This window comes from Pyrus communis, chromosome 16 (assembly GCF_041283825.1).
Source record: "Pyrus communis isolate YQ-2024b chromosome 16, ASM4128382v1, whole genome shotgun sequence".
NCBI classification, from domain to species: Eukaryota; Viridiplantae; Streptophyta; class Magnoliopsida; order Rosales; family Rosaceae; genus Pyrus; species Pyrus communis.
The window spans coordinates 45,599-73,104 of NC_142580.1; the positions used below are offsets into that span (position 1 = coordinate 45,599).

Genomic DNA, 27,506 nt, shown 5'->3' on the forward strand with positions numbered 1-27,506 from the left:
TTTATGGATCCACCCCTAGGCGTCGAGATGCTGCATAGTTGAATAAGGGGAGCAACGAATGCTTGCAGCAGTGAAGAGCATGGGCGTGGAGGTGGAGAATGACTGGTGGTAAGAGATGTATAATACAAGGTAGCTAGAGGAGAGTCGCAAAAAAAATTAAAAATTAAAAAATTTAAAAAATGTGGTCTCAAACCAAACTAAAAAACTTTCAACCAATGTACCAACTTTAGCTGCAAAGCTGGAAAACATATGAATCGAGTCGGGTAAGCTATGGGATTGGATATGATGGAGGCATTATTATAATATCTCAAATGTGATGGTTTTTTTTGTAAAAACTCAATAATTCTAATGAGGTGTTAGTGTAATTAACTAAATTGACCCACCTGATTGATAGTTTGATGCGCATATAATCAAACACAACTTTTACAAACCATACAACACAATGAACAAAGGGAAGCTGAGCAATTTCAACTAGAATTTCTTGCTAGGTTTGGTCTGTGGGTTGAAGGCGGGTGTGATGACTCGAATAATGAGAGTAGTTTGATGGGGTGGCCGGTGGCTAGCGTGGTCTCTGGTAGTTGGAAGGGTTGATATGCATAGTTGCAGAGAGAAGCGTTTTTGGTAAATTGCAGATTGACCTTAAATGAGGAGCTGTTTTTGCAATTACTCAATAGTTGTGGTTATATCAGATTGGTCTTGACAGAAGGGTCCACTTTTGGCCAAATTCCAAGAATTTTGGTGTGGGGCATATGGGGTTTGGAGATTGAGTTGAGAGATAGCCCTAAGAAAATAAAGACTGGGTGTGCGTTAACCGAGAGGGATTTATTAGATAAGGGAAAGATAGACAGACGGACACAGGAGCGATGGGTATAGCAACAGTGGCAGCAGCCGCCGCCTCTTCATCCCTCAATTCATCCCTAAGGGCAGCAGCAGATGCGGGACAGCTGAAATCGTTCTCGTTCTCTTTCCCTTCTTGTTGGGCAGTTTCATTTCCACATCACAAACTCACTCCCACCGCTCTCACCCACTGCCCGTGGAGGACGAAATTAAGTAGAAGGGTTATTTGCGAGGTTGCTGCGGCCGATGTCTCTCCATCAACATCATCAGATGAACCCGCCGCCACCGCCTTCTCCAAAATAGGAGCTAGGGTTAGGGTGAAGGTGCCTCTGAAGGTGTACCACGTGCCCAGAGTTCCGGAGGTGGACATTACTGGCATGGAAGGTGAGCTCAAGCAGTACGTTGGGCTGTGGAAGGGCAAGCGGATTTCGGCCAATCTCCCTTATAAGGTGCAGTTCGTCGTCGATGTTCAAGGCCGTGGCGCAGTTAAGTTCTTCGCCCATCTCAAGGAGGATGAGTTCGAATATCTTTGATCAATTTCGGTTAGTTCGATCCATATATATCAATCTCTCTCTCACCTCACACATTATATATCAAATAAAAATTATAAAAGATGTTGATTCATCTGGCTTCAAATAAACTGCAACTGCACTTGAATGTATGTATTTAATCACATTTACATGGATCAATCTAATATTATTATTTCTCTTGAGCATTGAGCAATATGCGGTAGCGTTTTCTTGTTGGTTAGCCTGCCTAACCTCCTGCTAGATAGAGTCGCATTCGCGTTGATGCAGCTGACAAAGGTTTGTTACGAATGAAATAATACAACAACAAATCTCGAAACAAATTGTTTTGCCTCCTTGTTTTCATAGGCACAGAGACTATTGTTCTTCTTCAATCGTTTGCCTTAGTTTTCCTGATAGAATGAACTAATGATTGCTAAGGGGGAGAACACTCCAGTTAGGTTCAAGCTTAGGTGGGGAAACAACTTCAATTGGAAAAACCAATCCAATTGGAAAAACAACTCCAATTGGGAAACCCACTAAATCCTATCTATAATTCCTAATAGATCTACAACTCATCATGGGCTCGAAAAACCCAACACCACGGTGTCGTCGACTGCAGTGGGAATGATTAGTTCAACCAAAGGGGCCGAATGATTTTAATTGATTTTTTTTTTTTTATGTGGAACAAATTTGATATTTATATCAATAAAAATTTGAGATTCCTAGTTGACACATTATTTAACTGTCAAATTGGCAGATTGATTAACAGATATATGAGACTATAACTAAAACACAAGTTTGTGTATGACATTGCAATCTTGTAAAGATAAGGTATGAGACTGTCATTGCACCCAAATTTGAAGGTGCAAAATATAACATACGCTTAAATAATTGTTAATGCAGCCAAAGGATACAATTTGATCATCAGATTAACGGAAAAAAAAGAACCAATTTGATGCTACCATGTTGGGTTAATAGTGAAACGGAGTGGAGCAGCGATCTCTTTCGCTGAGCAGAACATGGTAAATGGTGAACGGAGTGGAGCAGTGATCTCTTTCGCTGAGCAGAAATGGATTGGAAGTTCCCAAAACTGTGCAAACAGGACGTAGAGCGACATGTCGACAATTAGCCTCTCATTTTAGCGAATAGTATAGAATTAGCTTGTAGTTAATATCTCCACTTAGCACTAATGTACAACCAGGGACTGCCCGAGTCGGCCAGGCCACACAACACAGAGAGCATTGAACCATCATAGCGGTGTTGCAAGAAGAGGAGGGGTTCATTACTCCAAAATGCACAAACTCCCTCCAAACTGCACTTTCACTATGCACACTTTTTCCGTCATGAAACTTCCTGAAGAGCTAAATTCAACTCCTGTGCAGCCTTTGCAATTGATCCTCCTCTTCTATGGTTAAAAATGAATGAACGAAAGGATATTGGCATCTCCGGCATAATTAATTAAAATGAGAAGACAGAAAAAGACCCCGATTGAAGTAAACTAAAGAAAAAAAGGCACCTGGTTAGAGCCGGCAAACAGCATTTGACCTTTTCAAGCTCCACAAAACAGATGTTGCAACGCTCCAGCCTAGGGCAACCATTTCAAAATACATAGCCACCTCAAATCTGATCATGCTTAAATTTTAAGATATAAGGTAAAGAAAAATGTATATCAGAACAATAAAAAGCATACCTTTTCTCGGCTTCAATATCAACGCCAACAGATGACGATGCAGATATTGCTGAATAAATCACAGAACCAAACACTCTAACCAGCTTGAGCAGCATTTCCAAAGAAATGCCTAAATGCCTGAATAAAGATCAGGCCCGTCAAATAATGAGCATCGAAATTGCAGATGAAAGATCCCAATCACAAAACCTAGTAAGGACGTTGCTATTTTATTTGCTAATCACGAATGTTATTATTGCATATCAAATTCTGCTTGACTACCACAAGGGGTGTGTCATTCTACCACGAAGCAACCGGATCTAGGGTCATAAAATATACTTCACCCAGGTAACATCCATCCTTCACCGGAAAATTGCTATTGGAGGCCACTCTTTCACAGCCACCAACACCCTACCCCGCCTTTTTTTCTTGATTTCCTAACAATTGTTCTCGTTAGTGAAATTTTATGGGCAACAGATGGCATGTCACACATTTCATTCATATCCAACCTGTGAATATGGTGCCCATAGTGCACCAGAAATTCACATGGCCTTCCATATGAAGGAAAAACAAAGATAATGTAGTGGCAAAGCCTCACTCCTAAAAGAAATGATTGAAAATATATCACTTCAAAAGCACAAAGCATATTAAGTTAAAAGAAATATGAGACTGGTTTCCCATAGAGAACTTGCAAAAGCTTTTCCATTTTCAAACCCAAAAGTGCGGCATGCTCAGAAATCCACAGCAAATTATAACTAAACAAATGAATGGATGATACTTCTGTGTATGCATAGCGTTGAGAAAATTTTGGGGGAGCAGAGGACATCTATGATATAGTGAGCCTCCTTATGCGATAGAACAGTAGAAAAAGACAACAGGCAAATTTTATTGTTTTAAGATGGCTCAGATTATATGAACAGTTACTTTCTAGAACTAAAACTCAAAATGAATATACAAAGTAAAGTGTCTAGAAGCTGTTTAAAAGGAAGATATTGCTAAAACTTCTTACCTATCCATGTTACTTTCTAGAAGGCCAGTGAGGAGTGGCAGAAGGCAAGTGCATATATCCAGTGTGACAATATCAAATTTTTGTGTCATAATGCTGACTACATCCGCAATGACCTGGATTAAAAGCAAAAACATTACACATAAACTGTAGTTCTATAAAATAACTATAAGGGATGTGCTCCACGTTCAATAGTATCTAGAAACTGAGGGCTCAAGAAAAACTAAATTAAGACAGTACTGCAGGATATACTTACAGCATGATCAGCCATCTTCTCCATTGCACCAAGGACCCCCTTAACATCATTCCTTTCCCAATATCTATAGACTACCTGCAAAGACCAACAACATTCATCAACTTATTGGTTGATAGTTAAAAGTATTCGCCCGAATATTGTCTTATTATTGTAACTGAGCAATGATTGGTAATTCCTCATTGCAGGCTTGCAGCTCAGCAGTTCTTATATAACTTCCTACTTGGAACCATGATTTTGGAACCTAACCCAAATCCTGGGCCCCTATCTATCCCCAACCTTATCTGCCATTCCAAACACTGCTAACACACAAAAAAAAAAAAAAAAAAACACTGATATAACTGCTATGAAAAAACATTAAAAAAATCTTGCATTTTGTGGCTACTAAGATGCAAACAGAAAGAAAAAAAGCTCAAGAAATTCTATGAAGACAAATGGGATGCAATGAATTATTGAAAGATAGTCGACCTAAGCATTATTGGCAACCCCAATTAACAAGCATTGAGCTCCCATCAACTTAACGATGCTCGAAATTCATGTAAAGGAAGAAAAGATGCATATAGAACACAATAGCACCACATAAAAACTTAAAAAGAGTCCAAAAACCAATAAATATAACCTGTAATTTGGCAACACGAGATTGCATGGAGCCAACAAATTTATCGTGTTTTTCCAGGAGATCTGCAATAGCATCCTCATCACTAGCAGACACTGTTTCTTTTTCAGTAGATGTAGGATAACCTCGCTGCTTAAACTTCAAACCAAAAGAAGATGGTATAGGTTACAATTTTTGCCCACCAAAAAGAAACACCATCCAGTAGTTAACATGAGAAAATAATAAATCTTATACAGTTCCATGGTCTTTACTACAGTGATCTATCCATGGTTCAAGTCAGTCCTCATATCATGACATTATGGGGAAAGAAAAGTACATTGAGAATTGGGCACAATTTGCAATTAAGTGTAACTCATGGTTAAAAACTTGAATGCCATTTTTTTGAATAATGACAGAGTATTCCCATGTCATTTTCTTAAGTGCAATTTGTGATGCGTATCAAGAAAGAAAGATGGCACAAAAAGGCAGAACAAAGATGTAGCCATACCGCATTTAAAGGGATAATATTTGGTGCAGACGCTGTTCCCAGGGTACCATTGGAAGTAGGTCCCTCGTAGTTAGAATATCTATCTCTTTTCTCCCAATTTACAGCAATTGAGTGCAATCTCCCTAGATATACCATATAGAGCTTGGGTCATACTTCACTAGACTAGTCATATAAATGACACACAAGCAAAAAACCTATACCTCCTCTTTGACCTTCAGCAGAAAATGCTTCTCTGCTCACCTTGTGCCCTGGAGCCTCATCTTAATAACAAAAAAAAAGAAAGAAAGGTGAAAAAAGAAATAGTAGCTTAAGGTTTGACAATATGACACTCGGTCTCAAAGATATATAAAAGATAGACAAACCCACATGTAAAAGGCCATCAATCATTAAAGAAAACATTAAAGATAATATAGAATACAATACTATACAATAGAGAGACCAAATTAAAACACATGGCAAATGACAGCAATGAATATGCAAAACATACAAATGTTCTGATAACAGCCATTAGAAATGCGCCAGAGAATCCATTTTCAGAGTAAGGAATTTTCCCATTCCCTTGGTTGGCAATACCATCCTCAGAGGGTTAATTTCTTACTAATGGTTTTCATGATCACACCTCCATCTGCTTTGATTTCACACTAGTGAGAAGGCCTTTCTTTGGGTGACTATCTGATAAATACCTATGTGGAATAATGATTACCGATGATTTAAGGAGATAAGATGGCTTGTGGTTCTACTGTATGCTTGGTTCATTCAACCAGCCTTGTACAACCTTTGCAACTGATATGAAAACTGTTTATTTCCAAAATAATGCAAGAAACTTAAATGGCTATAACATTACTTTGGTACAACAAAGCGATTATTCAAGTAGGGGGTCAGGCAGAGGGGAGGGCGACCTCCCCAACTCACACACACATGAAGGCTTGAACAGCTGATATTATAAATCTAATATTTAAAATATTCTGCCAATAAAGATATTTAAAATATCAATATAATCTCAAGTGTTAACATATCCAAGGCTTGTGTAGCAGAGACTAGAAAATCCATCAGACTTACAATATTATGGCTCACGTATAGACACGTCATTGATGTATAAACATCTTCAAAAGCATAAGTAAACTGAGATAAGATATATACCAAAATTGACAACCACCCCAAGAATCAAGATCCAAAATTAGACTAAATGGCGATATATTGAATATATTGGATGAGTGGAAAGCATTCTACTAAAGATTAGATACATACAACTTTCATGCTGGTAACTTGCAGTTGGCGCCATCATTGAACTAGTTTCATGCTTCCCAGGCCCAAAATATATATCATCTTTTGTGTTCTTTTCAGCATGTATTCCCTGAGTTGAACTTAAAACTGTTGAGAAGCCATTCTTATCTGCAGCACTGCTTAATTCAATAGCCTTAGAAGCAGGGGATTCAGACACCGAAGAGACAGCTGGCTTATCCACTTCTTCTCTGCTATTGGACAACTTCCGGAAATCAGTTGCCTTTGACTGCAAAGAAAATGCCAGTGGTCTTCCAGCAACGCTAACCTCTTTTCTAGACTCAGCTGACAGCTCTGACCTCATACTAGTTCTTGGTACAATTACAGGTATGACATCAGACTTGTTAAAAGTTGGAATATTAGCTGTTGAATGGGTCTTAGTAGAACTCCTCTTCAGGGTTGATGCATTAGGAACTGCCACTGAACTAGCCACAATAGTTTTTGGACTGGAATTCATACTGATCCTTTGAGGAGCACCAGGAACAATTCCTGTGGCTTCATTCAGAGGATAATCAGGCATTAAACAGTCAACATCAGAATGAAGTAATAACATAAAGAAATGTGAAAAAGCTAAGATAAGATCTGTGATAAAACAAATCTGAGAATCCCAGCAACACAGCAAAAATTAAATTTTAAAAAAGGCTAATAATTTGCCTACATGCAATAATTTTTGGCTCCTTAACGAGATCTGAATTCTGAGAAACTGATAACCTTCCAAGAGATTTTGTTTCCTTCACTAAAGAATCTGAATTTTGTGAAACAGATAACCGGCCCAAACTAGATTTAGCAGCGTTCTCATTGAGCACAGAGAGATTCCCACCAGACAATGATTTAGATTCTGAATGCCCACTCAATCTGCTGGCATTACCAATTGCATACGGTTCAATGCGCTAACCAAGCAACAGATAAGTTTTAAATCAATAGTTAATACCACCAGGGCTAGAAACCAAGAAAACACTCCAAGAACAAAGATAAACTGAATAATACCGAGATGTCTACAACCCACACTCCAACACAACTCTGATTGTAAGAGCATCCAAGAAGCTTTCCCTCATGAACATTAAGATCTGACAATCGAGACCATCCCACCTCCACAGCATCATGGCACCTTATTGGCTCCCACGAGAAAACCTATGCAGTAAAACTATTAAGTATGCGTATCTGATCATCCTGATTATTATGAAGGATTATATGAGCTTGCCTTTAAACTTTCATGCAATCCACAGAGTAGGGCTCTCCCATCAGGGCTAAAAGTCAAAGAACGCACTCCAGTTGTCTGTTAGAAACTAGAAATTAGATAGATAATCTCCTTAATAGAAAGAAAATCATGAAAATCTTAATTTCTTGGCAATATTATGGACCAATACTTTTACAAATTAAGAGCCAAGAGATGTATTCAAGAGGTATACAGCACCTCAGGTCCAGCAGAGCCAATTAGCTCGAAGGTTTCAAGGTCCCAAAATTTGACAGTTCTATCTGCTGAACCTGAAAAGGAGGTGAGGAGGGGATCAAGAAAGCAATATATGTGAAATACTATGCAAGAACAGGTGCAGTGTAAATGAATGCAGATTACCAGAGTTTACGGTTGTTTATATGCCGGAATAAAAGAAGTAATAAGCACTCTTGGAAGCAGCATGTTATACACTTTATTGATATTCGAAACAACCACACAATTTTGAAATGCCACTATTATTGTTACTTTCCGTCGCCAAAATTTACAGCTGGTAAAGAGCCACTTTAAGAAATGAAACAGCTACTGTAGACAGATAGACTCGTCAAGTTCCCACTAAAAACGGATACACACACGAAAACTCACTAGTCATTCTTTGGTTATTTGGGGAATCTCGAAGACGTAAAGGTCAGAACATGGTAGAATATGTATCCACATGACTTTTCGATGGGTAAAGTATAAGGTGATCAATAAATTGAAATTAGCACTGAAAAAGTTCTGAACTAATTGAAATCAAGTGCCTCCAGCTTTATAGATCATGTAAAGCCCTGATACGGAAATTTTGGACATTCAAATCTATGTTTGGAAAGGGACAATGTGTCACGAATAGGAAAATCTCACCTACGTTCTTTTACCAAAATATTAACACTAATAGTTGAAAACTAGTTGAGGACTAAGTTAAGGGATGCAGAAGCCAAGTTCAAAATTCAATAAACTAGAGTCCCTCTAGCTTCTTACGTAATAATGCAGTTTACACATGTAGTTGGCAGGTTCAGTGTCTTAAAGTCTCTCTAAGTTACAAAATTAATGTGTTTAAGTGTCGCAAATTAGTCACTAGAATTTGTAAGTATATTATGTGGATCTTTCCAGACTCCTGTCCCACCCAATTAGCCTACAAAGGGGACTACTTTGTAAGCTTTTACTGTCAGAGTTAGTAAAAGAATTTTTCTAATGTCTCGGAAAGATATGCATATTCCAACTTATATCTAGATACTTTATAGATTTTCCTGCCCCATTAAACAACACAAAGCACCAGACACCAGGATATCTAATGGTCAAACTGATCCAGTTAAGAACCAGATAATAGGAAAACCAATTTCAATAAGAAATGAAAACAGTGGATAAAACTACTATCTGTAGCAAGGAAGAAGCAGCCTACAATGAAGCAATGGCCTATCTTGAGCTGTAGGATGACAAAATGGCACCTCAATATATAAACAATAATCCGCGGGACTATCAGAACACACCAAGGACATTGACACCCATTTTCATTTGCCCGAGGAAACAATGCACTGCAATATACAGCTAATAACACCAGCTCAACTCATGACTGATGAGTACAAAAGAAGATACCAACCTGTTGCTAGCAGAAACTCGTGGGGATGAAAGTCTATGCACTGAACCTGGCCCTCATGACACTTGAAGTCATGCAGCAGCTTTCCAGCGGTCAGGTCCCACAACTGTGAAATATTAGATTTTAGTTTATTTGTTGTCAGAAAAAACATCAAATGGCATAATTTGTCTAAAGACTACATGTATCAACATCCATAATAATGGCCAAAGAAAATAGAATTAATTATTTTGCAAGGGGAAAGAAATAGTAACCTTCACAGTGTTGTCCTCTCCACCAGAAACAACCCAACGTCCATCTGGGGTAAATCTGATAGCATTGACCCCTCGAGTATGGCCTTTGTATGTGTGAATACACCCCTTCTTCCTGATATCCCATATTTTGAGATTTGTATCTAAGGAGCCAGATGCAAAGAACTCCCCAAAAGGATGAAAGTCCACAGATATACAATTGGATCTGTGACCGGTAAGCGTGCGAACAACTACACAAAAAATCACGTCCCAAAACCAAAAAATATATATATATATAAGACAATTTGACAGCATAAAATAGATATCTAAAAAAGCTCCCAGTGCAGTTTCGTTAGGGGGTAGTCTCTTGTTTGGCAGAATTTAAAGGAAGATACTGCAGAAAAAATATAAAATAAAATAAATAAACCGCATACTCTTTGCCTCCTCTAAATCCCAAAGCTTAATTGTACCACTTGCAGCTCCTGCAGCTACTAAGACCTCTGAAGAATCAAAGCTTACTGAATCAATTCCACTGGTGTGTCCAGACAAACTCTGGGCATGAAGGGACGTCGAGAAGATTAGATTCAATGAAATAACAAAACTTGTTCCAAGTTGATAACTATACAATTTCTCTGGAAAATTTGCAGCAGCATCAATATGAACCTCACAAGGAGAGAGGGAGCGCGTAGGTTACCAGTAAGGCATTGGGTTTCCCAATGGCCCAGAGATTGACCTTGTGATCTTCTCCGCCGGTGACAAGAACTCTAGAAGACTTTCTGCCAATCTTGAGGCAATTCACAGCTGCAGAATGTGCTACAAATTCCTCTGAGGCACAACCCAGGTTAAGGCTAAAAATACAGGAGATATTATTCTGAATCTGATACCCGTACATACAAACATACACACACACAGAAAAGTGTGTTTAAAGAAAAAAAGAGAACCATAGATTGTGTGTGTGCAATCTGCCAATGACGGAGGGAAACTGTAGGGCATAATGAAATAAATAAACCAAGAAGAGGATACGTAGCTTGTAAGCGCGTTTAGTAGTCATGGGGGAAGAAGAAGAAAAGAGAAACCCTAGCCGCCCTAGGTAAATATAGCAGCAGCTCTGACCACACCAGTCCGACGTAGTCCACGCACTGAAATCAAATCTCAAATCTCAATGTCAAAGTGCTGCTGAATATGATGAGAAGGGTGATGATTGTGGTTCCATTCCGGATCTCGAAGAATGCACTCCGTTCTGCTCCGTAACGTCAAAATTGAAAATTCAAATACAGAACAAATTTAGGGATAAAAGAGATTAGATCGGGAGATGAGAGCGATAGGAAAGATGAAGAAAAGAATACAGCGGTACATTACATTGTGAAACTGAAGGGAAAGAATGAAGATTGGATTGGGTTGGAGGTTTCTTTCGTTTATCGCTGCTGCTGCTTCTTCTTCACACTCTCAAAGTTGTCACAAAATCTAAAATTACATTTCTTGTCAAAATTGAAAATGAAAATGTACCAGAGAGACGAAAGAAAGGGGTACCGTGGAGTAGAGAGTAGCAATTAGTAATTAGAGTATGGAGTATTCTTAAAAGGTAATTAAAGTTGGAGGTACAAGTTACTCTTACCACGGGCGACAGCGACTCAGCGAGTATTCCTCTGCTTCCAACTCCAATTTCATTCATTCATTCATTCCCCAGACCAGATTGTTCAAATAAAAAGGCAACGGCGAGCCAGTAGCCGCTGTAGCGGATGCCAATCTATAATTGAGTCAGTGCACGCAGACGCACGCGAGGATGAGCCGCTTTCCTTTCACGACTTGGGTATATATACAACACTAAACACAGTGGGAGAATTAGTTGGTTTTCAACTTAAAATCTCTCTGATTGTTGTACTTTTGTCTTTCGTTTAGTTTAATGCTATTGTATTGATACAATATTTTTCTCTCTAATTAATCATTATACTTCTTTTGCGTGATATAACATGTGTCTATATTTTATTATATTCGAATTGTTTATTCTTTTTATCAACGTTTGACTATATTTTATTATATTCTAATTGTTTATCCTCTTCATTATTATATTAGATATGTTTAGAGAAATTCATTAATTTGAAAACCGTTTGGTTATTTATATATGTTGAACAAATCAATAATTACGATAAGTAATAATATTTTTGTGATTATTCATCAATTTATTCTATTCATATGAACGATTAAATAATCTTTAAATTAGATAAATTTTATTAGAGATCTAAAGTGTTCAAGAAGATAATGAGTGGGTGAATAGATAATGAGTGGGTGAATAGATAATGAGTGGGTGAGTAAAAGGACCATTGTCCATGCTGTTTCTCCTTCCTTCCCAAATCAAAATTAAAGGGACTGGCCACCCATCACTCACCTTCCTCAACTCTCTACCTTTTATCGTTTCCTTTTTTTCTTTTCTTTTTGGGACGAATTCTCGTTTCCTTTTCTTCATTTTTTTTTTCTTCTTTTTGATTTGGGTTTTTAATATGTTTTTCATTTTTTGTATCGACTAATTGTCATACATTTTGTGTTTGTGTATATATATATCATGTGGGAGCCACTATTAACATGATCACATACCTTTGCCGCTTTGTTAAAAAATTCAATTAGAGATGTTATGTATTGAACTTGGACCAATGATACAATGCAAATAAAAATAGTTACTGAATAGCTAAATTTTAAAACTTTTTGGAGGTTCTAGGAGATCAATCCTAATAAAAAAGAAACAAAAGAAAGAGTGCTAGAAGGTGATAGATAATTGAGTCCTTGTTGTATGATTGTACCAAATAGTAATATACATTATTCATCCACAAATTTTACTTACGTCCAAAGCAAACAAAACAAGATAGAAGTGTTCACCAAAAAAAAAAAACAAAAACAAAATAGAAGTTCATACTACTAAAAAAATGTATAAACGAAATACTCCCCGCCCCAACTTCCTTAATTGTAGATCGTAGCTGGCTAGTAAATTGAAGGGAGGATGGCGTTGAAAACATATTATGAACTTGTCAACCCAAGCCCTCCAAACACCACAACTTTTATAAACATCCACAAGCGAATGATTATGGGTTTCAGATCTTGAAGTACTTGTATCCATACTCTGTGTTGGTCATCCCCTCTTCCCAATCACCCATGTTACGGCCACCAAAAACTATCTGTTGAATGCCCAGATATCTGCCACCAAGAAAGCAAGGAAACAATGTCAACGTAGTCAATCTCTGTCCAGACTCGATAACTCTCTTGTTAGTTTTACTTTAGATTATTCAAACTTACTCTGTACTCAAGACTGTCAAGCAGTTGAGGAGTACATCCACAGCAAAATAGTCAGCTGTACCAAGGTCTACCCTGTTGTGCATGTATGTATAAGATTTTTCAAGTTTTAAATCTCATGTGGAAAAAAATTGCAAAGAACTGCAGTATAAAAATTCAGCTAAGTTCTACAATGCATACCAAACACGACCCCAGTTATCCTGAAACTCAACGTCGCTGATATCATGAAATGAAGATGGCATCACTTTGAAACCCTTATCCACATCATAAAGGGGATTGTACTCCATAGAAGAATTTGCCAGCTGCCATCAGTAGTTCGGTACCATACTATATTAGCATATTTCAATCTTTTTACACATAACAACAACTATTACTAAAAGGATTGATTAGGCTCAATAACAATGTGAAGATGCATAAACATTCAGTGTATGTTTTATAAAAGAAAAAGATTGCCTCTCGCATTAGGAAATTTAACTCTAGAGTCCAAACATTGTCTCGCATATTGAATTGAATAATTGCACCATACCTTCATATCTTGAATACACTTGAGGTTGTTGACTTTCTAAGAAAATCTTTGTATACGACACAATTACCCAATTACTGCCCGTATGTATTTAAGATCACCAATTCGGCAAAATTACTCAGGACTATATAGCATTTTGAAAATGGAGTAAAGCTGTAAGAATGTAAGGCTGCAGAGATATATAACAATGGAATTAGCCAACCTGCAGATTAGTAGAATTAAAGGCACCCAAGCGTCCCATGACATACCATGATTGAATAACCTGCACAAATATCACAATAAACCTGTAGATTAGTAGGAATAATGGAAGAGCGTTTAATGTTGGATGTTGAAAACACAGAAAGGAAGCAGGTGGTCGGACATACACTGCCGAAGAGATCGACATCGCGATCAGATGGGGATCCATAGAATTCAAACCATATGTGGGAATCAAGAGGATTGAAGCTGTCAGGTATAAAACATAGTTACTGAGTAAAGGAAATAAAAGTGTAAACAAGATATAAGATAGACAAATGAGAAGACAGTTCACTCACTCTCTGAAATTGACTTTGAAGGCAAGGACAGAACCGGTTTTGGATTTGGTGAAGTCCCTGCCCTTCTGGCGGATTCTTTCTTCGACCCTTTTCCTCATGAGCTCAGGGTTCCCAATGCTGTCTCCAAGAACCGCTCGCAGCTCACCATCGTCCTTGCAGGCGTCTTCCAACACTTTGGCCCAGGCAGGATACTTGTGAAGGCGGTCGTACTCGCGCTTCCTCTTCTCTTCACGAATTTTAACAAGTCTGCGTCCTCTGGCGGTGGTACCTGACCCTTTGGCCGCCTCGGCCTGGCATACTACTAGTGATAGGAGCCGAGGTGGTGGAGTTGGATGAGGTCGACGGTTGGATTCTTCGTTTCTTCTTCTTCTTCCTCGTGTATTGTTGTAATTAATATTCTGTAGTGAGATTAAGCCTGAACCCTCCAGCTTGGCTCCTCCTGTGACCAAGGCCGCCATCATTTCTCAATCCTCAACTCACCTCATCCTATCTAAATTCCATCATTTCTTTTCTGTCATTTATCTCCTGCAGCCGCAATGAGAGATTATTCCAACTGCAAAGCCCATCATCCATTTACCAAAGCCCAAAACTTCAATATCTTAAGGCCCACCTCAGAATCTATTTGTGCCGAGTTGAACTTTGGTGCATTGGGGGCGTACGTGCCCTGTGACTTACTAGTCCAACTGATATCTACTTTATTTTGCTTTTGAAATCAAAATTCTTTGCTAAGTGTAGCTTAATTAAGTAGTCATTGACTACTATGAGAAATTTTTCCAGATTCCGGTCACATATGACATCTAGTGTTCCAACGAATGAAAATTAGACACGTGGCTATTCCATGTTTCAATTAAATTGCATTCTTGAAAAACCAAAGAGACAAGAAAGTCTGTCAAACTTCCATTGCCGTTAATAACATTTAAACGAACCCCTACTCTGATTCTCGTCCTTAGTTCTGATGGCCTTCCCTGCCCTCATACGGATAAGCCAATCTACTGCAGTTTATCAACAATTGCTTCAGATTTAGTTTCAGACAGTTTCTTTGAGTTGTACTGTCATTTTCCTTGGTTGGGTTATTTTGGCCCTTTTATGAAATTAGATGAAAACCTCATTTTACAGACAGATCAATGCAAATAGGCCGCCATTCATGCCTTGTCAAGCCAAATCATTCAATGCTCCTTATTTGATTTCATGAAAATCAGAATATGAAAACCAGAAGAAGTCACGTGTCTAACTTTCATTCCTTGGAACACCAGATGTCATATGTGACCGGAATTTGGAAAAATTTCTCCACTACTATGGTCTGTTGGTATTCCTCTCTACTTAGAAGTAAGAGGTCTTAAATTTAAATCTCGTGGATGTCGAATTCAATACTAAATTAGGCTACCCATTGTGTGGCTCCGTTTTCTTAGTATAAAATTATCGATGTACTCAAAACAAAACAAAAAGTGCTTAATTAAGTAATTTATGATGCGAAAGGACTCTCTTTCTCTTGGAACTGCTACTTGGGGTTTTGAATGAATAGGGAGTTGGGACGTTTCTCTCATGTGATAAATTGAAGAGAGTTTGGTTTCTCTTGGAAGTTGGAATAGACAAGGCAACGTCACATTTGGATTTAGTTATAGTGGCTTCAACTTCAAATTTATTATTATCAAATTCAAATTTGCTGCAATCTGCATGATATTTATTTGTTCTATTTTTGTAGTATTAATTGTGAGGTTAGATGTTGTACTGATTCTACTGAATCAGTAATGCAGATGCTGAATCTTTTTCCTAAAGCAACAGTCATGCTAACTGCTAAGCTAACATGGAGGTAGGTCATAGACACACCACCATTTAAACGGATGAGATTTCACAAGTTTCACTCATTCCCTGGAGGAGAGGCCCTTCCGCCACAAAACACAAGCGCACACACACAGAAATCAATGGAGAAGAGGAACAAATTTGCTTCCTCCAGATTGTTATTGATTGGAAATCAAGTTTTGGCAAATGCTAAATAGGAACTCGTAGATTGTAAATCATGAACGCTAATGAGAGAGATCACTCATCAACACCATTAAAATTCTGATCCAACTGAACTCAACTCATGCATGGTTAAGACACTGGCTTCAAGACATACATTTTGCATGCATGAGAGTCCACAGTGGCTGTCTAGTTTCCGACAAATCATGCCTTCAATGTCTTGTGCTGCATGACAGCGAGCAAGATATCAGTAATTCTCTCTCAAAAATTACATTGCAGCTGCCAAAAGTAGCAAGAATTGAGAAAGAACAGATGACTGATTATACAAGGATTATTATACCTCCCAGAGGTCTCTTGCTTCAACAACACCGTCTGTGGGGATCTCAATGTCATCCCAGTGAGCTGTGACCGAAGTTTTCCAAGGTCCTCGGTTGATAAGGAGTAAAACTACTCTGTATCCTGACAAGGGCCCCGTCCAAATCTGTTCGTTCAAATTTCAGAGTTACACAATGACAGAATTCTTACGTATACATATCAAAAAAGATTTTCTGGCATTTTCATTTTTACCTCAAGATCCCCTTCTGATCTGACCTTTTTAGCTTGGACGCCAAGTGGACCTGTTACAGTTAACCATCAAGAATCACAATTGCAAGTTGTTTTAGTGTAAACTTGATGTTCACTCACTAGGAAGGAAAATTGGTGCTTGTAGTTACCTTGGTTTACAGAGATAACCTCTTTATTTTCAATGATCTCCATGGTATCTTTTGTGATATTCCTCACATCGCAACCAAGAAGAAGGGGAGCCTGTAGAACAGCTCATGTGTAACCAAACAGATGACCTAAAATTGCACATTTCATATAAAGAAGAGCATCTAGCAAATTAAACGTTTATGGTGCCTTAGAAATGGTCCATATGCTAAAATGGACTACATATTCATCTTTTATCATTCCTCCATTCCCCACTTCTAACATGTCGGGATCTGTTCAAATTTTCAGCAGATAAATAAGATTAATCTCTTTGTGAAACATCAGCACTCAACAGTGTCCCCAACCTAAATGACAGTATATGTAAAACCCAGTTTTTGGTTGCATTAGCGAAATATTCACCATTCCAGCCACCAGGTCTGGCAAAATCAGCATAAACTTCATTCATGTCTGCTCTAGAGAGCATACTGCCAACCAAAATGCCAGAAAACGGCATTATATGTGAGACCCCAAAAACATGAGACCAATTTGAGAGTTAATGGAAGCACGTGCATGTTTCTACCTTTCCCATGTATCAGAAATGTCATTATTAGTTCTCCAGCTATTTCCTTCTTTAGCACCCCATTGAGCAGGGTGCATATCTCCCCTAAAAAATGAAATAGAATACAAAACTACAAATTAAGCCTCTTAATAAGGAAACCAAAAAATACATGGTTTTTCAGTATAGGCAAACAGGACCATTACCATTCACAAAGTGAAAAGAATATAAGACAACCTGCTTTCATTAGAGCTTGGGTCATTACAGGGTACCTACAAGAAGAGTTGAAATGTTTATCAATATGTATATCATATGCAGACCTTATCCCGGGAGAACTAAGTGAAGGCAGGAAAGTTTGTGCTGTATCACCATAGAAATTCTAGGTATATTACCTAACAGTTGGCTTGGAGTCATCATTATTACAGTTATCATACTTCAAATAATCAATTCCCTGCAAAGAAAGTGCACGAGCATTTCAAGATTCTGTGACAACATATCATCATTGGAGATGTTGATTGAGTGAATTGATTACAACATATATATCATACCCAAGCAGCAAATGTTTTGGCATCTTGTTCTTCGTGGCCAAGTGAACCAGGCATGGTCTTGCTGTAAGTGAAGTACCTGCAAAGTATAAGTGAATGTACTATTTGTTTAGTTGTAGTTTATGTATATATCAACATTCAAGAGCAACTATACATGCGGCATATATTTGTATTGGGATGGGGTGTGATACGACCAATATTGCATACATTTTAATGCCCTTAGTTTAGATTTTTGTTATGTTTGTGAGTGAAGGGTTTAGGGTTTAGGGTTTAGGGGTTAATGTTTTTATGTACTTACTTTGTCACGCCCCGATCCCGACATACGTCCCGGATCAACACGCGACGTCACCAAATACTCGTATATCTAACATACCCATCTCCGGAATATGGCAAATCACAACTCGAGAATCAAATCTTATAGTAATTTTTTCGTATACTTTATGGTTGTATCTAACCTCCTCGTTAGACTGCCTATGTACCCTCATTAAGGATCAAGCCATTCGTAATTCAACATTGCTAAAACTCGACATATAACACAGTCTGTTTAAGGCAAAATGTATAACATTCCTCAATCAAACATTTGAACTTGACAAGCATGAATTATTCGATTCAAACTACATAACAACCAGCAAGACAGTCAAGGTTTCTAATTCATCCATCATATAAATCATTATGTTTCAACATAAAATCGCTATTCATATCATGTAATATATCAAAGAATCAATAAAGCACAATAGTATCCTCTAGTCACATTGATCACTAATCTAATCATTTTAATAACAATCATATTCAACATCCTTCCACAATCATCTCAAGTAACCCATTCCATGATATCAAGGAGGCACGATATTAACATTTAATTATGTTAATCAGTCAATCAGATCACGTCTCAATGCTCAAAATTAATAAAGGACTTCTATATAATTCCCTGCCTGGATTTCAAGTAATAACTTGATAATTCTAATTTATATTCACAAGATTTATTATGGGTAATTCCCATTCATTCGAATCCAGGGTACAAGTCTAACTTATAGAAATGAGAAAGAGTAAGGATTCCGGACCACTCAACGGAATCCAAAACTATCAATCGGTTTCTCGCATGTAAAATTAGTGTCATCGATCACAATCTATAAACATCAAATATATAATCATGCTTTATGAAATCATAATCAAGTCACTAACAACTTTGAAGGAGTCACCCATACATCCAACGATTTTTCTAATTGAAAGCACAAAATTCTCAAAATCCATCGTTCATATGTACATTAAAAGCTAGGGCTAGAAGGACGCAGTTCGGCCGAAGCCTACATCTTTGAAGCTATCTCAATCCAAACTCAATGAAACCCAAGGTGGATACGATCCCGGACCATCACTCAACGGAATCGGGGAGTATGAGGGATTCTGGACCATCTCTCAACGGAATCCAAGTGGATACGATTCCGGACCATCACTCAACGGAATCGCGGAGTAGGAGGGATTCCGGACCACTCTCAACAGAATCCGAGTGGATACGATTCCGGACCATCACTCAACAAAATCGCGGAGTAAGAGGGATTCCGGACCATCTCTCAACGGAATCCGAATGGACACAATTCCGGACCATCACTTAACGAAATCGCGGAAGGCCAACAACCATATATACAACGGCTCAAAGAAATGAGACAAGCACAAGTTACTTAATTTACAAAAGTTCAACCAAGGGAAATAAGGCACAAATACTAAATTTAGAATGAATCAACGAAACGAGAGATAAAACCATATCGAAGCAACAAATCCCCATCACCACGGGTTAACAATCTACCACAAGTCCTCACATTTCATTACAACGTGCCAAGCAAACCAATCAAACCATATTTCAATATATACATATCAAATCTCATTTCATAAACTTAAATAAATGTCTCAATATTGGAAATAACAATTCAATAGAAACATATTCATAAAACCAATTCATATCCACACAGGATCATAATTATGAAAACATGGGTAATTACCAATATCACATATATTAAAGTCACCCACATTTTATCATATCATACCATCTATGCACATCAACCACCTTTCAAATATGCAAGTCAAATCACATATCACAATCCTCATCAGTACACAAGTCAAATCATGTTTAATAAACATAGGTATATGGCTAAATATATAAAATCACATTTCAATAGAAATCATATTCATAAGACCAATTCTTATTCACAATTGGTACCAATAAAAGAAATTAAGATAATAAACATATCTCATATATTCAAGTCGCTAACAAACCAATATAGGCCCACTAGGATTTCACTAGTAATACCCTAAGGTCCGTAAACCATATCTACAATAGCATACTAAAATTTGGTGCCAATTCAAAGATAAGATCGTCAATTGTTAGAATATTCCAGTGACGGACCTTATCGAAAATATATTCAACCAACAACATTTCATAAATCAAATGTTACATATCGGAACGTTCGACTTTTTCCAAAAATTCTCAAATTTCACAAGAATGAACATCTCAACAAGTAGAGTAAACTTTATACCTGCGGCCAAGGCCAATTTGGCCGGAAAACATCCCAAACTAGCCACAAACCGTTGGAAACCCTAAGGTGGGTGTTTTTCAATTCGACTTCCTCGGTGTTCCAACGCCCCTACAACCTGTTGGGTCTTGTTCCTGGGTCCGAGGGGAGTTGACTAAGGGTGGTGGTGGGTGGTGAAACTCACCAGAACGGCGGAATCGCCGTCAAAGCTCCATGGGTCACCCACACAGTTTTTACACGGTTTTGGACCTAAAAACCCTCAACTTGGGGTGGAAATGGAAGATGGGAGATGGTGGAAGAGGTTGCAGGTGATGGATATATGCATTATACTACTACTACTAAGTACCCTATATACGATATATGTTTTATGAAAGGTTTTATGACATGTTAGGGTTTTTGGAAAAACCTATTACTTATTATGCTATATGAGTTTTTAAAACCTAAGGGTTAGTACATTAAAGATTAACTGTTTTAGTATTAATTATATATCAACTTGGTCCACTCATGTCTTCTTTTGCAGTCCCTCAGGACTTAGAATCAAGGCGTATAATCCTGGTGTCAAGGCACTCCCACATCGGCGGCATCTTCGAGTCCTCTTGGTGTAGGACCCATCTTTTTGTTATTTCTCATACATTCTAATACAGCTTCATCACCTTTGGATGTCAGCCAACATGTACCTACCCTGGTGTTTGGAGAATATCAGGGTTAGGCATGTCAACAATAGTTTTCATGGAAAATATAAGGCTAAACAAAAAAGTGATAGAGATTAATTTCTCAAATTGGCTCCAATTTGCCAAAAATAATGATTTATGATCATTGTAGTGTTCTGATGTAGATAACAAAACTTACACTCTCATATTGTGGTCGAGTCATAAGCCCATGTGCACGCACTGGTTTTTTACCCCATGACTGCCTCTTATAGCTACGAGTGTCACGCCCTGATCCCGACTTACGTCCAAGATCGACATGTAACGTCACCCAATTCACGTATCTCCCACATACCCCGCCTCAGAAATATAGCAAATCACAATCGGCAATCGAATCACATAGCAATTTTTTTGTATACTTTATGGCTGCATCTAACCTTCTCGTTAGACTGCCCACATACCCTCAATAGGGATCAAGTCATTCATAGTTCACATTTCACTATACTCGAACATTCATCACATAAGTCGTTATGTCCCAACAAAATATCACAATGTATTTCATGCAATCCTTCAAAGAACAAACGATGAAGCACAATTATATTCTCTCGCCATATTTATCAACAAGTCTAGTCATAACCATAACAATGATATCCAACATAATAATCCCACAAGATGAATAACATTTCCACCTCATCCATCACATAAATCATCACGTTCCCACATAAAATCACAATTCATAGCGTGTAACATATTAAAGAATTAACAAAGCACAATATTATTCTCTAGAAATATTAATCAACTAAAATAATCATAATAACAACACTCATATCCAACGTCATTCCACAATCCCATCAATTCATCAATTCGTGAATCAAGATGCACAATCTTAGCATTTAATTACGTTAATCAAGCAATTCGATAACAAAACATCTCACGAATTTAACTAAGGAACTCTATATAATTCCCCACTTGGATTATGAGTAATAAACATGGTAATTCTAATTTATATTCATAATATCTATTGTGGATAATTCCCATCCACTCGAATTTAGGACTCTAAGATCCCCTTAAGGAAATGAACAAAAGCAAGGATTCCGGACCACTCAACGAAATCCAACAACATCGAGTTCTGGACCACTTAACAGAACCAAAATATCAAGCAGTTTCTCATAATCTACCCAGACCTGTCATATGTAAAGACAATGCCTACATTATGAGATTGGTGCACTGGCAAATCAGGCACTCAGATAAGATGCGAGGCTCGGGTGAGTGACAATAATATAAGCATGTGATACAATAATAAAACCAGCTATCAATCACAATTTATAAACCTTGAATATAAATCATTCATAAGAAATCAATACCAAACTTTTGAAAACTCTGAGGGAGTCACCCAAACATCCAACGGTTTGTCTGAAACAATCACAACATCTCACAACCATATTCTCATACACACAATGAAAAGTAGGGTTAGCGCGACACACTTTGGCCAAAGTCCACATCTTTGAAGCTATCACAATCTAAACTCAATGAAATCCAAAGGGGATGCGATCCTAGACCATCACTCAACGGAATCGCGAAGTAAAAGGGATTTCAGACCATCACTCAACGGAATCCAAACCAGGACACAATTCCGGACCATTACTCAACTGAATCGTGGAGCACAATGCATAACAACCAATCAATGAAACAACCCATGAATCAAGTTACTCAAGTCACAAAGACTCAACGAAACAAGAATGAAATAATGACACAAGCGTTGACACATGTTTCGAAGCAACAAACCCCATGACAATGGTTAATGGTCCACTACTAGCCATCACCTTTCATTAAATCAAGCCAATCAACAAAACAAACCATATTTCCAATATGCACGTCAAATCCCACTTCATATAACTACATCAATGGCTAAATATAAAAATTAACAATTTATAGGAAACATAATTATAAAACCAGTTCATATTAACTTATATTAAGGTCACTCACATTTCATCACATCGTGCCATCTATGCAAATCAACTACCCTTCAAATATGCATGTCAAATCACATATCATGATCATCATCAGTACACAAGCCGAATCATGTTTAATGAACATAGGTTTATGGCTAACTATATATAATCACATTTCAATAGAAACCACATTATAAAAGCAAGTCATATTCACAGATGATACCAATATAAGAAATTAAGGTAATAACCATATCACATATGTTAAAGTTTGGTGATGATCCAACGGTTGGATCGTCGATTCACACTTTTACCAATTAACGTATCGTAGAGAATTTAGGTTCTAACCATCAACCTAAGTCATACAATTACCAAAACTGAGCTTAAGGCATCTAATTTAGCCTAAGAGTGACATCAACGGCTCCCAGGCCACGTGACACACCCCGACTCGGAATGTCCACTAGGACCCCAAATCGAGCTGTGTTGGCCGACACCTGGAAGGTGACGAAGCCATAAAGTGTGATAGTATATAAAATGTGAATAAATTTGAAACTAAAAGTGTCTAAATACCAGAGTGCGCTACGAGCGGGAGCAAACCCATTTCACATGCGATGTCAGAGCATAAGTAAAGTACAGTAGTGTGGGTAAGAATCATACCCTTAAAAGTAGCCATCAATACTAAGATTAGCCATATATCCTCGTCAATATGAACTCAGCAGTTAAAACCTGAAGAGATACAAAACAGAAAGTGTGAGTAAGCAATAAAACCGAGCTTCCCAAAACTATTACCTTTCTAACAGTAATAACCCCTCACTGTAATTCCCTTATCGTTTTCTATATGACAGTACTACACATATATATATATATATATGTATTTATATATCCACCCATGCTCAAAAATGGCCAAAACCACGGGTATGCCTTGTCCATAGACTCTACAATGCATTAACAAGTAGGCCAAATAAGCTTAATCAATATAAAATGATACATCAGCCGAAATCACCTAATGTGACCCGTACGACTATACTCATATCTCATTAATCAATACTAGCATATAAGTCGGGAGCCATCTCCAGTGACATGTACGACTTATCTATATCTCATCAAGCATCCCGGCACACGAGTTGGAACCACCTCTAGTGGTCTGTACGACAAAACTGGGTGTAAATAAGTACGCTCAAGTGCTACGATCACGTGAAGACTGGGCGAATAATCACAGGTCACCTACGAGTCGGAACCACCTATAGTGGTCTGTACGACAAGCCTGTGCACCTACCTTGAGTCCAAGGTGAGCGTAAGGTGCGGGAGGTGAACATCACGTGAAGGACTGTGCCCTGACCATGAGCGGGAGCACTAACACCGGGGTGCAGGTATCCATATCTCATCAATCAATACTAGCATACAAGTAGGGAGTCACCTATAGTGACCTGTACGACTTAATCTATAGCTCATCAAACATCCCTGCACAAGAGTCGAAACCACCTATAGTGGTCTGTCAACAGGACTGGGTGTAAATAAGTACGCTCAAGTGCTACGATCACGTGAAGACTGGGCGAATAATCGCGGGTCACCTACGAGTTGGAACCACCTATAGTGGTCTGTACGACAAGCATGTGCACCTACCTTGAGTCTAAGGTGAGCGTAAGGTGCGAGAGGTGAACATCACATGAAGGACTGTGCCCTGACCACGGGCGGGAGCACTAACACCGAGGTGCAGGTTTATGAGCTCTCAATGCATCTCAATATAACATGTGCAACTCATGGCAACCAGTACGACAGTATCAGAGTTGCCTAACACATAAATGTAGTCATGCTATAACTCAATCGATTCAACTAATACCATAAACTCACCTGAACTTACCCAGGTGTCCCGCGTTCACCTTTGCACTTGAAAGCATTCCCAATAATTATATGCAAGTAATATACATATGGATATACCATGATGCAATCTAATACTTAACCATGTCGTAGCATTTTCAATTATATACAATACAGTGTGAAATGTACAATCAATAACACCTTACTCCCGAACTACTTATTTTCAGGGATAATTATCCATGACAACCCAATTAACACTAATTTAACTAACTAATTCACAAAACTAAAACTTGCCCTTACCAATTTCCTTCGCATTACTTGATTTCCCAAATAAGGCTTTTGTCTCAAATATATTATGGCTGCATCTAACATTTCGTTAGATTGCCTACGTACCCAAAACAGGGATCAAGTCATTCGTAGTTCATATTGGTACTTCAAGCATTCACAATAATTATATGAAGGTAATATACCTAATCAATTTAAAAGTGTCGATAGAACTCTCAATAATATGTACGATAAAAGGAAAAGATCCACTCACCTGGAGTCCACGCTATGAATCTCTAGCGCACGCATCGAGGCGTCCTGAATGATTGGTGCCTATGACCAATTATCGAATCACATCTTAGAACTCTTATCAGTAGAATATGTAATTCACATAAAACACAACCTCAAGGGCATTCTAAAATAGTTTGAGACCCATTGACCACAAGTCAACAGTCGATCAAAGATCGACGGTAGGGTCTACAACCCTGTATAACTCGACCCGAAAAATCCACATATCAGATTTCCAATCCGCAACTCCCAAAGATCCACAATATGTTTCTAGAATAACATATTAAAATTTCATTACGATCCAACGGTCGGATCTCCACCAATTGCCCAAAACCAAGTCGCCGTGAACATTTATTTTACTAACTTAAAAATCCAATTCGGGAAGATCCGTAAGTCGGATTCCCGATCCATAAATTCCTATGATCTTTAAATATTACGTATTATAATGTATCCAATTTTGGTGACGATCCAACGGTCGGATCGCCGATTCACACTTTTATCAAGTAACATATCGTAATGAATTTAGGTTCCAACGATCAACCTATGTCATTCAAATAACAAAACTGAATTCAAGACATTCGATATAGCCTAAAAATAGCATTGGCGGTCCACTGGCCACGCGCTGCCGCGGGTGGCGGTCAGCCGCCCCGACTCGCCGGAAAATCCAACTATTTCAAAAAATTCTCAAACTTTACAGAAATGAAGATCTCAGTGAGTTGAGCAACTTTCATACCTGCCACAAAGTCCAAAAGTGGACGGAAGATGGTCAATTTTGCCCACAAAGCCGCGCGGGTGCCTAAAACTTCCCGATGTCGATTCGTCTTCTACAGTGGTCCAACGGGGTCAAGGTTGGTTGGGTTTTGCTCCTGGGATGATGGGCTACAAATCCCAAGTGGTGGCATTGGCCATCACTTAGCCGATTTGCCGGAAAATCAAAAAGGGTGCCCGGAGCACCGTGAGAACCGCCAACTTTCGTGGCCTCAAACCGCCACATACCGTGGTTAATCAAGGTGGTTCTTGGGTGGGTTTTGTAGAGGGGAATGAGAGCTTCAAGATGGTGGTGGTGGCGTCGAAAAAATCCACCGGAGTTGGCCGGAATCGACCTTGGAAAATGGGTGGTCGCGAGTGGAAAAACCCACAGGAAAGCTGGGAGTTTTTCTTTTTTTTTTTTCTTTTTTTTTTCTTTTCTTCTTTCTATTTCTGATTGGGTCTCACCCTCTCCCTCTAATTTAATTGGTTCCTTCCTATTTGTGCCTAAAATCAGATTGGTCACTTTCCCACAAGGTGGGAATTCAAATAATTTATAACTAAACTTTAAGTAGCCATTTTCAAACGTCCATAACTATACCGTTATAATCCGGACTCGCAAACGGCTTTTGCCTATGCGTTCACATCCACGAGTACTACGAGAATATGTTAAAAGAATAAGTCATACGTCTCTCTAGACAATGGTCAACATAAGTCAAAATCTTTGCCTCTATGGCATGTTCGTAAATTCACGCTTTTAAAATAACATAAAAATGTAAAATTTGGAACGGGTTGTCACACCACGCGCCGCCGCAGGTGGCGGTCAGCCGCCCCAACTCGCCGGAAAAATTCAACTATTTCCAAAAATTACCAAAATTTACAAGAATGAAGATCTCAATGAGTAGAGTAAACTTTATACCTGCGGTCAAGGCCAATTTTGCCGGAAAACATCCCAAACTGGCCATGAACCGTTGGAACCCTAGAATTGAGGGTTTCTTGACGTCTTCTCAAATCGACTCCGACACTCCAACCAATGAATGGGCATTGTTCCTGAGCTCCAGGGAAGTACATTAGTGATGGCAATCAAAAGAAATCGTTGCAGGAATGGCGGATTCGCCGCCGTGGTGTCCTCGGAACCCACGGTTCCATTCTTCGTGATACAGGGCCAAAACCTAGTCGATCATTAGTGTAAAATGGAGAGGAAGGTCCGGGGTGATGAATGGTGGTGGTAAATGGTCGTAATTCGTTGGAAAAACGGCCAAAATGGTGTCGAAAATCGAAAAAGGACCCGGACTGAAGTCGGGTCAAAAATTGGGTCGAAAATGGGGTCCGAGTTGGGTGCCCTTCTTTCTCTCATTTCCCATCCTTTTTTTCTCCCTCTATTGGTCTGTTCCCTCATTTAACTAATTGGCCCTTAACCCAAATATCTAATTGGCCTCTTACCTACAAAGTGGGAATTAATTACTTCCTAAAATCTATAGTATCACAACTTCAAAC

At 38.5% G+C, this 27,506-nt stretch overlaps 3 protein-coding genes and 1 pseudogene across 14 annotated transcripts; 1 reads left to right on the forward strand and 3 right to left on the reverse strand.

Annotated features, from left to right (window-relative positions):
• The first annotated feature begins 734 nt into the window (after nt 1-734).
• Nucleotides 735-1,549, forward strand: LOC137731181 (ferredoxin-thioredoxin reductase, variable chain). Its single transcript, XM_068470287.2, has one exon. It carries the CDS (start codon nt 864-866, stop codon nt 1,368-1,370), a length of 507 nt encoding a protein of 168 aa, XP_068326388.2. The 5' UTR covers nt 735-863; the 3' UTR covers nt 1,371-1,549.
• Nucleotides 1,550-2,132: 583 nt separating this feature from the next.
• On the reverse strand, nt 2,133-11,521 carry LOC137730494 (katanin p80 WD40 repeat-containing subunit B1 homolog KTN80.4). 11 transcript variants are annotated; one of them, XR_015957925.1, is made up of 20 exons: nt 11,302-11,476; nt 11,046-11,150; nt 10,710-10,926; nt 10,381-10,511; nt 10,121-10,238; nt 9,711-9,937; nt 9,463-9,565; nt 8,070-8,140; nt 7,857-7,931; nt 7,643-7,786; nt 7,314-7,545; nt 6,623-7,150; nt 5,575-5,634; nt 5,375-5,496; nt 4,891-5,025; nt 4,275-4,349; nt 4,022-4,134; nt 3,037-3,440; nt 2,863-2,931; nt 2,133-2,751 (listed from the first exon to the last, which is right to left on the reverse strand). XR_015957925.1 is itself a non-coding variant. In XM_068469480.2 (20 exons), exons 3-20 carry the CDS (start codon nt 10,735-10,737, stop codon nt 2,688-2,690), a joined length of 2,412 nt encoding a protein of 803 aa, XP_068325581.1. In that variant the 5' UTR covers nt 10,738-10,926; nt 11,046-11,122; nt 11,302-11,518; the 3' UTR covers nt 2,133-2,687. The 11 variants fall into 11 exon arrangements, 10 of the variants coding, with proteins under 10 accessions (XP_068325581.1, XP_068325580.1, XP_088544179.1 ...); XM_068469480.2 differs by having other exon boundaries at nt 3,037-3,153; nt 11,046-11,122; nt 11,302-11,518; XM_068469479.2 differs by having other exon boundaries at nt 3,037-3,153; nt 11,302-11,516.
• Nucleotides 11,522-12,446: 925 nt separating this feature from the next.
• On the reverse strand, nt 12,447-14,569 carry LOC137731883 (structural maintenance of chromosomes-like protein, putative (DUF3531)). The gene is made up of 6 exons (XM_068471129.2): nt 14,025-14,569; nt 13,857-13,935; nt 13,694-13,753; nt 13,149-13,270; nt 12,972-13,043; nt 12,447-12,872 (listed from the first exon to the last, which is right to left on the reverse strand). Exons 1-6 carry the CDS (start codon nt 14,483-14,485, stop codon nt 12,770-12,772), a joined length of 897 nt encoding a protein of 298 aa, XP_068327230.2. The 5' UTR covers nt 14,486-14,569; the 3' UTR covers nt 12,447-12,769.
• A 1,427-nt stretch (nt 14,570-15,996) lies between these two features.
• LOC137731182 (alpha-galactosidase 1-like) lies at nt 15,997-23,618 on the reverse strand (annotated as a pseudogene). The gene is made up of 11 exons (XR_015957926.1): nt 23,550-23,618; nt 17,775-17,850; nt 17,619-17,677; nt 17,433-17,498; nt 17,251-17,334; nt 17,091-17,155; nt 16,881-16,963; nt 16,697-16,787; nt 16,551-16,600; nt 16,324-16,464; nt 15,997-16,208 (listed from the first exon to the last, which is right to left on the reverse strand). The product of XR_015957926.1 is annotated as an alpha-galactosidase 1-like (transcript).
• Between the last annotated feature and the right edge of the window lie 3,888 nt (nt 23,619-27,506).

Excerpts from the sequence above, each read along its gene's own strand:
- LOC137731181 (XM_068470287.2), top strand. The coding sequence starts at position 864 with ATGGGTATAGCAACAGTGGCAGCAGCCGCCGCCTCTTCATCCCTCAAT.
- LOC137730494 (XM_088688054.1), bottom strand. The coding sequence starts at position 10,737 with ATGACTACTAAACGCGCTTACAAGCTAC. Across the intron at positions 10,512-10,709 it reads TAAACGCGCTTACAAGCTAC|AGGAATTTGTAGCACATTCT; the intron begins GTATCCTCTTCT and ends GTTGTGCCTCAG. Across the intron at positions 8,141-9,462 it reads CGAGTTTCTGCTAGCAACAG|GTTCAGCAGATAGAACTGTC; the intron begins GTTGGTATCTTC and ends CCTCCTTTTCAG.
- LOC137731883 (XM_068471129.2), bottom strand. The coding sequence starts at position 14,485 with ATGATGGCGGCCTTGGTCACAGGAGGAGCCAAGCTGGAGGGTTCAGGC. Across the intron at positions 13,271-13,693 it reads TTAATTCTACTAATCTGCAG|CTGGCAAATTCTTCTATGGA; the intron begins GTTGGCTAATTC and ends TACTGATGGCAG. Across the intron at positions 12,873-12,971 it reads TTGACAGTCTTGAGTACAGA|ATATCTGGGCATTCAACAGA; the intron begins GTAAGTTTGAAT and ends TCTTGGTGGCAG.